Consider the following 12,988-nt stretch of genomic DNA (forward strand, 5'->3'; position numbering starts at 1 on the left):
GTTTTCATGTTCCAATGCTGCTGAAGGTTTGAGGCAGAGGAGGTTACACCTCTCCATCCCCTGGACGCTCAGTAGCACAGCTCTCGGTGCCAGTTCCGCTCAGATCTCCTCCACGCACTCCTCGAGACCTCATTGTTCTGGTGTCTACTCCTTTCTCTGCAAGCTGATTTACTAAGAAACTAAGAAACTGATAAACTGATGCAGACTAATGAAGTAATAATGAACTTACAACAGTGCATGTAAATGATATCAGTGAGATTAAAATAACATCCATTATCCTAACAACTCCTTTGAAACAATGTAAGACATTCAACATAATACAGGTCAATCCAACAGATCTAATGATTTTCACACTCTTCTAAGTCAGAGGTCTAATGCAAACTAAAACTACATACCATATTATAATGCAACTACTTTGATCTCATATATAAGGTAACATATGATAACAAATTAATCTCCACATTTCCCCCTTTAATCTCTTATCTCAAAGAGATTCCTTACATCATACACTCTAATGTTGCAACGTCCACATCTCCTTGGTCCCGAGACCCTCTGTCCCCCTTTAACGGGTGGACCGTATGGGGGATGACCTCTGCCTTTACGTAGTTCAGATGCAAGCAAAGTTAGATTTACACCCATGACAGCAGTTACAGATGACACTCCCATCAGTCCCCAATTCTCCCACAGCTTTATTTTGGGGCTCTGGTTTTTCACCCCCTTTTTACCACTTATACCCTTCAAATGTACTTAGAATAGCCCCTCTGTCTAACGGGCTTTTAACCTTTATTTTATTGGTGCAGCTACCAGTATCTTCCAGTCGGGTGATTCTCGGCTTCTTTCTTCGACTTCTGGGGTTAGACCACCCTTTAGTCGTTACACAGATCTGGGGATTATTCTGCCCCACTTTCAAACAAAGATCTGTGTGTTTGATGTCCGTTGTCACCGCCATGTCCCCCTTTTTGCCAAAAGCCTCTCGAACCTCGTTGGTCTCTGGTGTTCCTAGTTTTCGCCAACCCCTTCTTGGTTATTGTTGTGGTTATGGGATCCATCTTCTCAAGGAGCCCCAAGGCCATGACACTTGACCCCAGTTGCTGTGAAGGGTCCCCATATCTCTGTGTCCCCATCTGGTGTCTGTTCCCTTCTCTGCAAGAGACAGAAAGCCAACACCTCTCCTGCGCTGGCTCTCCTAACCTAATGTTATTGACTTTGTTTATTCCAATCCTATGCTATGCCTATGTGTGTAAGCGTGCATGCATTTAACCCTCTGCACGTGAAGTCAATAGCTCCAATATATCAATCCGATCCGTTGTCGGATGAAGCTTTTGACCTTCATAGACTAAGTGCCAGCTCCTTATAAGCACATTTGCAGTGTGTGTATAAAAGTGAACAACAGACCTCAAACAAATTGGGCATTCTTAATTCTAACTTGAGTGTAGTACTCAGTTTCTGATCATCTAATTATGCTTCTCGCTGGTCCCCTAAATTGTCTAAAAACCTTTAATTTTGCCATACCTAAATTATTAAAACACAAACCAAATCATAGACCCCCTATATAGCTTTTGCCTTTATGAGCACACTTCAATAATGAGCAACAACCTGCAATCTGTACCAAAAATCTTCATGGTCACACCTGCAATTAAAGATCAAATGCACTTTATACCTGTTTTAATTCTTCCTTATATAGAACCTCCTCAGTTTCAGGTTAGTTGCGATTAGTCTCAATTAATCGTTCTAGTTGTATTTTGCAATTCAGCTAAAAAGCAAACCTGTTAAAGCAAACAGCTTATTTACAACCACCTGCAAATCATAAGAGTAATAAAAGATTCAGCACAACAGACAAGTATCATGTTCAGGATTTCTCTGATCATTAAATCACTATTATTGCCACACTTTGTTTTATTCACCCTTTGGGCAATGTTACTCCACTTGTGTATCCCTACCAAGAGCTCCCTAGTGGCCAGTTAGTGAGCTCTGTCAAACTGTCCCCAAATTAGTTATTTGTTATTATTACTTGTTTTCATGTCACTTGTCTGTTTTCTACTGCACCCTTCTCACGCATTCTTAACAAAGCAAAGCAAACATTAGCAGCACATTGACCGCAGTCAGGCATCCACATTCCAGAGGTGCTATAAAAAGATTTCCTGTCAGAGGAGGAGTGTAAATGTTAACACTGCGCAGTTACCTCTGTAAACAACACAAGACACAAAAATGGCATTTACAGGTTCACTCATCCTCGAATATTTTGTCATCCTGTAAAAAGAAACACACATAAATTCATCCACCCTTTTATCCTATCTAGGTGGAGGTGGTTAACCTTGAGTCATGGTCAAGTCTTGTCATCTTTTACCAGTCAGTCCGTTTTTTATTTCCAGTCTTTCATCCATTCATTCTTCCATTCCTCCATTCTTTCTTTCTTTGCTGATTGTGGAAACCATCGCCGCATTTAGATTTCCGCCCTCAGCAAAATGACGTCATCTCAAAAAGAAAACAAGAACTTGAGATCGGATTACCTCGCTGAATCCTTTTTTAGACAGGGACTCTCGTTTCTAATTGTCCCCACAAGTGTTTCCTCCAGAACCCATTTCAATGCGGAGAAACTCACTTACAACAATTTTCTCGCCGACGTGTAATGCTTGTAATTTCCGATTCAGAAACAAAAATCAGTGCACTGTTCAAAATATAAAACAAAATAAAATAAAAGATAACAAAAACAAAAATACCAACGCCCGGGTCTTAGGACTTGTCACTGAATATTCCTCCCATCAATAAAAATACCCACCTAAACCTACACAGAGTCAAATCAACAGCACCTCAACCTTTTCATATTCCTAAACCTATATGTTTTGCGTTCGTGAAACAAAATAGAACCGTTTCCATATTGAGTTATTTGAGCTCTTGAAATGTTTTAATTCTCTTAATTCTGCCAGTTTATTTCAACACTTATTCAATGACTTTTATTCAACTGCTACTTGGTCACTCAAATTTTACCTGTTCAAATTGCCTAGGGTTCAACAAAGTCTAGATCCCCGTTATCATGAAACTTGAACAGGTGTACGATGATTTACTTACAGTAATTTAGAATCATCACTCAACCTAGCTCTACTACTGGCACTGCGTGACTTTTCTCACACTGGAAACCAGAATTTAGTACAGAACTTTAATACCTCAGGCAATCGGGGTCAAGGGCTGCCCCCCTTTCTCTCCTTCTTTGTCCGTGTGTTCCTCCTTTTATTAAATCTCCATCACAATGATGTGGCGCTCTGAAATAAGACTCACACTGTTAATTCATCGTTTTCACTCTGCACCACTGCTCAGGCTGTTTTCTTTTCTTTTTAGTGTACAGTAAACAATTGAGTCGAGGCCTTAAGCCCCAGATATCTCGCACAGGCATCGTTTTCATAACCAAACCGCTCCGGACCCTGCTCCCCAGACCACACAAATGCCCTCTGGGCTTATTATTGTAACAGATTCTATATTTGAATTTGTTGTGTGCAGCATTGAGCCTTTGTCAGTAAAGCATTCTTCATTGCAGCAGCTGGAGCATTGTGTGTCACTTCTTTGTGAATTAAATCAACATTTTGATTTTGGTGCATAGGTATGTATCAGTTTTCACTCCCTCAACGAGTGCATAAGTGTTCATGTGTGTGTTTCTCTTCATTCTAAGTCGGCGCATGCAGAAGTGTGTGTTTGTGTGTTGGTGTATGTTTGTGTTCATCACCTTCCTGTTCTGTAGTTTAGGTAAACCAGCGGCCTGAAGCATGCCCTGGGGTCCTGCCCTCCTCTTTGGGTCTGTTTGCATCCGTTGTTGCAGCTGCCTGCATCTTCTCCTTGTAACTTGACCCTTTTGCTTCTGTAGCTCTTTCAGGGTTTACTCCTGCTGTTGGAGCTTTGCGTCAAGTCTGACGACCTCCTGCTCCAGCAAGCTTCCGCCTGATTTCAAGTCCTGTACGTGAAACTCCAAGTCTGACTGATGAGTTCAATTAGCAGCCAGCTCCTCCGGAGCCATGCTCAATTTCTGTTCTCATGCCTTGAGCTCTTACTGAGGGCAAAAACCTCAGAGTCTTTTCCTTCCACGTCAGATCGGAGTCTATTTATGTTGTCTTTACTTTGCTCCATGGCCTTCTGCAGCTCTGCTGTTCGGCTCTTCTCAGAGGTCAGCATTCTTTTGCTCACCCTCCCTTTTCCTCCGGGCTTAATGCGCGTCTCGTCACAGCTCTGTCAGCTGACGCAGTCTGGGAATTTCCCCCGTGTAGTGAAACGGGCTTTAGGTTTAGTGCTCTCCGTCTCTGCTGCATGAGATCGCTTTTTTGCAGCACTGTTGACATCCTCAAGTTGTTGTTGTGAGTCCAGCTGCTGTGGCCTTCAGGGGTCAAAGGGTCAAAGATGGTCGCGGAGAGGGCAACGATGGTAGAGGGGAGGGTAGGAGTCCAGGTCAGCTTCGGCTTTCAGAAAAAACAAAAACAAAACAAAACAGGCGAACAGGAAAATGATGTTGTGTTGGCTGTGTTGTGTTGGCTGTGTTATCCAGAGAGGGGAGAAACAACGGGGTCTCCTCTCCCCCCCCTTTTTTTTTTTTTTTTTCTCACCATATAATCAACTCATAACCCCTCAAGTTGACAGGACAACACAGGTACGTGTTAAAATTCTTAAGATCCTGTTTAGAAACCTAAAAAGGAATTTTCTACCATTCAGTAGTCATTTGTCTTAAACAATCAACAAAAACATGTCCCAATTCGACCCTTTTAACCACTAAATTTGTCATGTCCTCACTTAATCATCAGACCAGTATCTTTTCTTTTGAAGTTAAGTTGTTGTCCTGCAACCCAGAGAGTTTATTTGTCAGTAGTGTATAAACTATATCATTTAAAAACAGGTGTATGTTAAGTGTCGCTACTTTAACCTTGCATGTATGTGCACATGTATGTAAGCTGTTTCTTCATTGCATGTATGGGTGCGTCTGTATATGGGTTAATTTAACTTTTTCTCAAACGAGGCATTTCACTAACACGCACATGTGTCTGTTCCTCACACTTCTCATACCTTTCTCTGGTTGTGTGTGGTTTTATTTGTTTCAGTCATTTACCAGGAACATCTTTTCCTTTTCTCCATGTCTTCCGCCAGAGGTTAACACTGGTGAGATTCAGGGACACAGCACCCAGAGCAGTTCAGCGAGAAAAACCTGCCTAAAACTACATTCTCTCTTTTTTTCCGGGAGGGGTGGGGACAACTCTGGTGTCCAGCCGTGAATTTTTAGCCAAAGCTTGGCCTGTCTTCTGCTGCCGTACTCAGGTTTCCAGGTTAAGAAAAAACACCTGTATGAAGACACTAAACATACATTTAGTATTTGTATAAACATAACTGCCTAAATTATTGAACTCTTGAGGAGGGTTGATTTCAGAATCAGAATCAGAATCAGAAACTTTATTGTCATTGTCATGAGAACAACGAAATTAAGAATGGTCCCCGATCATTGCATCATCCCTAGCAATATCAAAATATAAATAAAACAATAAAATTCAATAAATAAAATAGATAGAATACTTAAAATACTAAGTATTCCCACACACATGCTTCAGACCGTGCATAGATTAACACAAGAGTGGCGTGATGGACATTTTTTGTAGTATTCAGATGTGTTATTGCAGTTGGATAACAGCTGTGTTTGAGTCTATTAGTCCTTGCTCTGATTGCCCTGTACCGTCTGCCTGAGGGCAACAGTTCGAACAGGGAGTGGCCAGGATGTGAGGTGTCTTTTATGATGTTTTGGGCCTTTTTAAAACAGTGGGCGTTGTTTAACTCTTTACTAACTTTAAACCCCACCATAACAATTTCTCACTCACAAACTTCTATGCATCCATTTAAATGCGAAGCCAGCACAAATTCACACTCATACCCCTACAGCAAAGCTTTAACATAACCACAATCCAACTCCTCCCTTAAACGGGAGAAATCACCCTGAATCAACCAACTCTATATAAAACGTCAAACAAAGATAAACCACAAACATTTCTACACTTCTGTGTCTTCCACGCAGCACAATAGGCAGAAAAACACCGATTACTCACAGTCTATTGAATTTATACTTAACATCACAACAAAAGAAAAACCTGCTCTTTTCACAACTCTCACAGCTAAAGTCACCAACTCCAAAACCACAGAATTAAATCAATATAGTCAAAACTCTTACCCAGAGCCTCTGAAATAATAAAAAAATCACCAAACACTCGGTTACTCTTTTCACTCGCTCCTTCTCACTCCCTTCTTCCTCATTCTCCTCTATCCGGTTGTTCAGTGATGACGCGACGAATCCGACGAATCCTACTTCCGGGTCTAAACGCTCCTGTGTTCAATATGACACAATGCTGTGTTCTTGGTTGTTTTAACCAATCTGGCTCAAAACAACAGTCTAATCTGTCATTTTACCGGTTTCCTTGTGAAAAGAGAGAGAAGAGGAAGTGGCTGAAGTTGATAAGGTATGTTACAACTCGTAAGTGAATGAATAAATTTGTAAGATAAGAGCTAGTGGGCTCTTACTTTAGTTAGCTAATATAGCTAGTGATGAACAATTAAAACCCGCTACTAAAAGACAAACTGGCTTTTACGAGTAATTGTACTTATATAGACAATGGATTTTATTGTGTTTTTTTTTAATACAAAGACGTTGTTGCATTTTTGAAGTCATTTTTATTTCTCCAAGCAAAGATTGAGAGCTAAGGGTCACTTCGCTATATATATGAACCTTAGTTAGCTTTCGACGCTCAGAGGAATAAAAATTACGTCCAAACAGCGATGTCTATGTAAGAAAATACATTACAATCCCCAGCCTATGTGCCAGTTAATTACCAAAATAAAGACCTAACCAACAAATAGCTAGCAAAGGTTGCCAGTACTTATCTTTCTGGTAAGCTTAAAAGCAAATTAGTACAACGATGTGTAAGAAAAGCATCTGGACTTCTTTAAGTTTTAAGTTTCTTGAAGCTTCTCTCATCTGGATGAAAGAAGCTTCTCTCTATTATTTATCTCTATTTTTTTTTTTTGTATTAATCATAACTAATGGAAGGCTAGCGTATGATCTGAAATTTCTCTCTGTCTTTTTAAACACTTCCACAGACGTGAAAACTTCACCCCAAACTGCAACTCAAGAGTCTGCAGTTGGCACTTCCCTCAAGGAAAAGCTGCGGGGCCAACATGATTTGCATGGAACGACAGGAAGTCTTTTCAGTTCCCAGATGACCACAACCCTGTTAGAAAAAAGAAGAAAAAAGAGCAGGTCCCGGCTATTGGTGAAAATCAGAGTGAAATATCAGATGAGCCACATCATTCCAACAATGCAGCTACACAGACAGATACTGCAAGTTCCACAAGTTCTTCCCAAAGTCTTCTGGTGCTAGAGATTCAGAATGACATGCTAAGAATAGAGAATGAAAAACTTAAAAAACAAGTAGAGAAGCAGAAGCAGACTTTCTCATTCAGTCAAATATCTGACAATCCTGAAAGGGTCCAGTACTATACTGGATTGCCCGATGCTGCTTCTGTCCTGTTTTTAGAAGCGCTTCTTTCCAGATTTGATCTTAAATATCATTCTGATTGGACTGTCCAAATGATGCCCCTAATTGACCAGTTATTTCTAACCCTGATCAAGCTTAAACTTAATTTTGGTCATGAAGACCTTTCAATAAGGTTTAACTGCAGCAGAGGCACAGTAACTAATGTTTTTACAACAATTGTTAGTGCACTGTATGACATTTTGTATGTTGGCATGCTGGAAAACAACATTCCCTCGAGAGCCAAGAATCAAACATCGCTGCCAGATTGCTTCCAACCATTTCCTAACTGCAGGATTGTGCTTGACTGCACGGAAGTTTCTGTTTGTAACACAGAGAGACTTGACACACAAAGTCATTTGTACAGCCAGTACAAAGGACGGACCACACTAAAGGCTCTAATTGGTGTGGCTCCTAATGGTGTAATAACCTTTGTAAGCAACTTGTACGGTGGAAATGCCTCAGATAAGGCCATAACAGCTGACTGTGGAGTACTGCAACATCTACAACCAGGTGACATGGTCATTGCAGATAAGGGCTTCACAATTCGGGACATCCTACCAGAAGGGGTCTCACTGAACATTCCGTCCTTCCTCACCAACGGACAATTCACACAGGAGGAAGTGAACAACAACAGGAAGATTTCCTGTGCAAGAATACATGTAGAGCGTTCCATTCAAAGACTGAAAGTTTTCTCAATTTTGCATCACATCCCATATCAGTTAAAAAAAAATATTAATAAGATCTTGAAAGCATGTGTGTGTCTTACAAATTTACAAACACCTATTCTCCGTGAAATTGAATAAATTATACCTGTGAGAGTTCAGAGGTAAAAGTACATTGTGTCATTTTCTAACTAGTTGTGGACCAGAAAATACAACTGTTGAATAAGTTTACTTTTATTATTTATAACTCCTAAGTGGATTGTTTTGTGTGTATACTCAGGATGTTACAACATAAAAACAACTTAGTTGCATAGTTTCAAATTGAGAATGGTCTCATTTGTGATTCGTATAATGTTTTACTCTGTTTTTATCAATGGCTTGTTACATTTTTCATTCCATTCCAGCTTCCTGATTACTGCCTAGTTTTCTTGCTATGCATTTTCAATTAAAATGAAGAATACCAGATACATGTGTTACTCTTTATTTTCAGGAACAGTTTGTCCAAAACATTTTATTTTTTCAAATCAAAAATTAATATAATTTAAGAATTTATCTGAATATATTTACAAAGTTACAATGACAAAAAATGTACAATTTCCAAATAGTTTTAAAATTAACTATAAACATTTGGACTGATAAATTACTCATGCTGATATGAATTCAAAGCTGCGATAAAATATGGGGTAAAAAAACTTCCCGGTAGAACGTTTCCAACGCTTCAATGTTAACAGCCCAAGTTTGTTCTCTATCCACATGCAAGATGAAAAAGTCACATGGAGTCCAAACAATAAAGTGACAGCTTTTCGCCCCTGTGAGATAGAGGTTGCCCTGGATCTGATGCCAGTAGTTGTGATTCTTTTTTAATACCAGGGAACCACTTGCCTCATCCAGCTGTAGGAAAAAGTCCTTACTTTCTGCAGCCTCCAATACAGTTTTGGCTCTGGCTGACCATGGGCATTTCACCTCAATGATGCACTCATTAGAGACAGTCCCATCTGGAGAACCACCAAGCAGGCCACTGTTAGATAAAAACAGTCCCCTCTCCTTGATAGCTGCACCAGTACAGTCAGTGTACAACTGCTTGGCCTTTGGCTCATGAAGGATCCCCCAATCACATGCCTTTGGGGATGAAAATACAACTTAGTCATAAAGGAATTCTTAGATGCACAGACCCTTTTTACTAACAACTTACTTTAGATCCTTCTGTCAGGTTGTACTGTCCAAGCAGAGTCTTAAATAAGGAAGGGGGGTATGAGCGCCGCTGGACTGCACTCAGGACCAAACCGAAGTTGCTGGCTGTGATTCTCTTCTTGCGATATGCTGACCTTTTATAAAGAAACACAAATTAAGAGACACAGTTAACTAAAATTTCCTACTTAACACTTAACAGAATTAATTTCAAAGCACTTTCTTACCACAATGCATTCTTCGTTTGCCCAACTGTTGCTTCCTCAATCTGTTTCTTCTCTTCGTCAGACACAGCCAGTGATGCCAAGAGATAACGAGCCTTGTCTTCTGCTTGGGGAAATCCCAGGTTCCTCAGCACTTCATCAAATGTCTTGGCTGGTTTAGCCTAGATTTAAAGCAAAAGGATTTTAAAGGTTTTAATGGAACCAAGAAATTTTGACCACAGAATAGACAAAGTCAGGTACAGAGTATATAAAATACATGTAAAAAATAAAGTGGGGACAGTGGAAGCAAACAGTCTGCTGTATGTAATTTACAAGAGTTTACATACATGTACAATTTATACCACATGTTAAAGTAAATATCAAAGTACCTGAGAGCATTCAGGACTCAAAATCCAACCCATCCCAGTAAAACGTTGCAATTTCGATAGGGATGCCACTGCCCATTCCTTGTCCTCCTGGGAGACAGGTCTTTCAATTCCAGCTGAAAAAAAAAAAGCTTTTAGTAATCTGAATAAATAATAATTTTAGCATATAAAACACAATGCTTTTTAAAAAGTTAAGAAAATAATTATTATAATTAATTCAAAGGGCAAATTTTAAATAAATAACTGACCTTGTGTTGTTGAGGGTGTCATCACAGACACTCTCTTGGCAGTAATTTCTTCTGCTTTGCATGATTTTACCCTCTTCCACACACATTCCACGTCAGTGCGAGACACATTCTTCTCCACCCAAATCAACAATGCCGCCATATGATGGCACTTATCATTGCCAATCGGGCACTCACAGGAGCTGAACCTGACTGACTGACCCTCAACATGCACCTACATTGAAAGAAAGTTAATGCTTACCCTAATGATGTTCCTTCCTTCCTGATGTTGTAAACCTGCATTTGGCAATAAAACCCTTTCTGATTCTGATTCTGATTCTAAACATTCTAACAAACACTTGCAGCGCTGCTCTGTGTACTGGTACCAGGTTAACTAGGCTAATATAACTGGTACTAGGCTAACATTACTAACTCTCCAAAACCTCCATGTTATGTAGATTTTCATCTTCGTTTACTTCCACTGTTATAGCATTGCTGTACGTGTGTGTGCTTTATGAAATACATCAGAATACAGAATATCTCATGTTTAATCGTCGGCTAGCTAGCTTACTCCTAGCTCACCTCAACATTGTAAATCTTCTTTTTCATGGATGCCTGGACACTTCCCTTTATAATTCCGCCTGGGAGAACGGTTACACTGACCACTTTACTAGAGTTGAAGGAATTAAGACCCTTTTTAACCCTAATTGGTACTTCGCTAAAGAAGGAGGTAATCGTGAACAAAGTCACTGGCTCCGCCATCGTTGTTTCTTGAGGAGCACTTAGACCCGGAAATACCTGCAACGTCATCCGTGACGTCTGACTGAACAACCGGATACAGCATACACGCTCGCTCCCGCGGACCCACTCGGCCCTGCGGGCTCACTCGGCCCCCACCTTTTTTCTCTCACAGAGACAGAGAGAGAGACCCTTTTCCTTTTTTCTCCAGCACACATACACACACAGAATCCCATCTGAGAGAAAGAGGGAGAGAAGAGAAAAGAGTTTGTAGAGAGGAAGTTTTTAGCAGGAGTTTCAGATTTAACAGATTTATAAAACTTATTTACACACACAGGTAATTTATAATCTATATACACACGGGCCCGCATAGACGTCGTATGCCAGAAGAGGTTACACCTAAGTTTTTGACTAATTTAAAAGCACCTATAGCCCAGGCCTCGCCTTGCTGACCAATTACCGTTTCAAGGACGCCGCCTTGAAAACGGTCAGATTCCTAAGTTCTAATTAATTTATAACCGTTTCCCGCAGCTGGAAAGGAGCTCCACCTCTGGCGCTAGTATCAAACCCACGCCTTCAGCTTTACTTAAAACTCTCAGGCCAACGACGTTGTGTGGTCCCGGCCGAGTCTAACTCTGTCGACCAATGAATGCAGTAAGGCAATCAACCATTGAATGCCTAGCCTGTTTAGGGAGTTCGAATCCCCACGGAAGGCCAAATCCGGGCAAAAGCCTAAACGCGCGTCCGCGATTAGGAGTCGCCGCCACGGCGCTGAACAAAACTGCATTCTTAGGGGATCCCCGTCCCCAGTCCTAAATGAATTTACTTGTTTTATAAGCCTCACGGTGAGCTCTCAGCCCCGTTTAATTACCTGAGACCCAAGACCGCGTCTCTGCTAATCGATTAAACCAAATCCCCTACACTACCCAGGTGACTGCTGGCATCCAGCCACCCACATCGGTTTCCACACACCTTAAACCGTATTATTTGGTTCCACACACCTTAAACCGTATTATTTTAACCTCATATAACCTCTTAAACCTCTTAAAATTCGCTCCCACAATGAACAGCAATAAATTTTATCAGTCAAATGTTCCCCAAACTTTAAACACAAATTACCCAAAAAAAATCACTATGGACAAACACCAGAAACCCAGACTGAGTGAATATTATTTAATTAAATTTAGTTTTAACTTCCAATATAGCGCCTTTGGATAAGAATCAACAGGTGGCACTCACCTTTCTTATGTCGCCTGGCGTCACTCAGATAGGCTGCTGGCCTTCACCCCTGTTTGTCACCCACACGATAGCTGCAAGCTCCCTTCTCCCCCAACCGGAGTTTCGGCACCAAGTTGTTACGTCTGGTTCAGTTTGGGTAAGAAGGAAAAATAGCCGAGTCCGTGTAGGTGTCAAAAATAGTGATTTTATTTACACACTTCTGTGTAGAAGTGCGGGGAAAACAGTCTTGCATCAACAATCTCCGCCGGGCGGAGGCTTTTCATCCTTATAATACCGTGATGACGTCACACAGTCAGACCTTACTGGAAATGATAACAGTTTGGGCCTGTTCAGAGAGTTTACCTAATATGGACATCAACTGCTAGTTTTTAGAGAAAAACAAGTGTGTATTACATTCGTGCCTTTTGTGAAAGTATGTCTATCAGAAAACTGTCCTCAGACGACCCTCCTATTCTTACTAAGTGTGTGTGTACACATGCATGTGTTATATAAGAGCGTGCATGTACTTTAAAGGCCTGTGTACGTGCAGAACTGAACATAGAACTAAGGCGGGGTCCAGCAGGACCCACAGGCTTCTGAGTGGTTACAGAACTGTGAAACAGCTTTAAGCAAATAACATGAATAGTACAGAACAACAATAGACTGATTAAAGTACTGATAATCTGTGTAGATTAATGTTAACATAGATGTGGTTCAAAGATTATTCTATCAACTGGTTCAACAATGGTAAATGATTAATGATTGATACTTCTGATTATAACTGTGATCATAAGAATACAAAATAAAATATCTCCTGGTCAC

At 40.6% G+C, this 12,988-nt stretch overlaps 1 protein-coding gene and 1 pseudogene across 2 annotated transcripts; one reads left to right on the forward strand and one right to left on the reverse strand.

Moving 5' to 3' along the window:
• Positions 1-6,279: 6,279 nt before the first annotated feature.
• On the forward strand, positions 6,280-8,674 carry LOC113023338 (uncharacterized; annotated as a pseudogene). Its single transcript, XR_013912009.1, has 2 exons — positions 6,280-6,473; positions 7,111-8,674. The product of XR_013912009.1 is annotated as an uncharacterized LOC113023338 (transcript).
• A 2-nt stretch (positions 8,675-8,676) lies between these two features.
• LOC145431729 (uncharacterized) lies at positions 8,677-10,492 on the reverse strand. The gene is made up of 4 exons (XM_080307753.1): positions 9,990-10,492; positions 9,625-9,782; positions 9,402-9,534; positions 8,677-9,328 (listed from the first exon to the last, which is right to left on the reverse strand). Exons 1-4 carry the CDS (start codon positions 10,020-10,022, stop codon positions 8,870-8,872), a joined length of 783 nt encoding a protein of 260 aa, XP_080163879.1. The 5' UTR covers positions 10,023-10,492; the 3' UTR covers positions 8,677-8,869.
• Between the last annotated feature and the right edge of the window lie 2,496 nt (positions 10,493-12,988).

Source organism: Astatotilapia calliptera, chromosome 11 (genome assembly GCF_964374335.1).
Source record: "Astatotilapia calliptera chromosome 11, fAstCal68.1, whole genome shotgun sequence".
NCBI classification, from domain to species: Eukaryota; Metazoa; Chordata; class Actinopteri; order Cichliformes; family Cichlidae; genus Astatotilapia; species Astatotilapia calliptera.

Coding starts and splice junctions, on each gene's coding strand:
- LOC145431729 (XM_080307753.1), bottom strand. CDS start 10,022: ATGGGTTGGATTTTGAGTCCTGAATGCTCTCAG. Junction 9,535..9,624: donor CAAACGAAGAATGCATTGTG/GTAAGAAAGTGC, acceptor TCTTTATAAAAG/GTCAGCATATCGCAAGAAGA. Junction 9,329..9,401: donor ACCTGACAGAAGGATCTAAA/GTAAGTTGTTAG, acceptor TCATCCCCAAAG/GCATGTGATTGGGGGATCCT.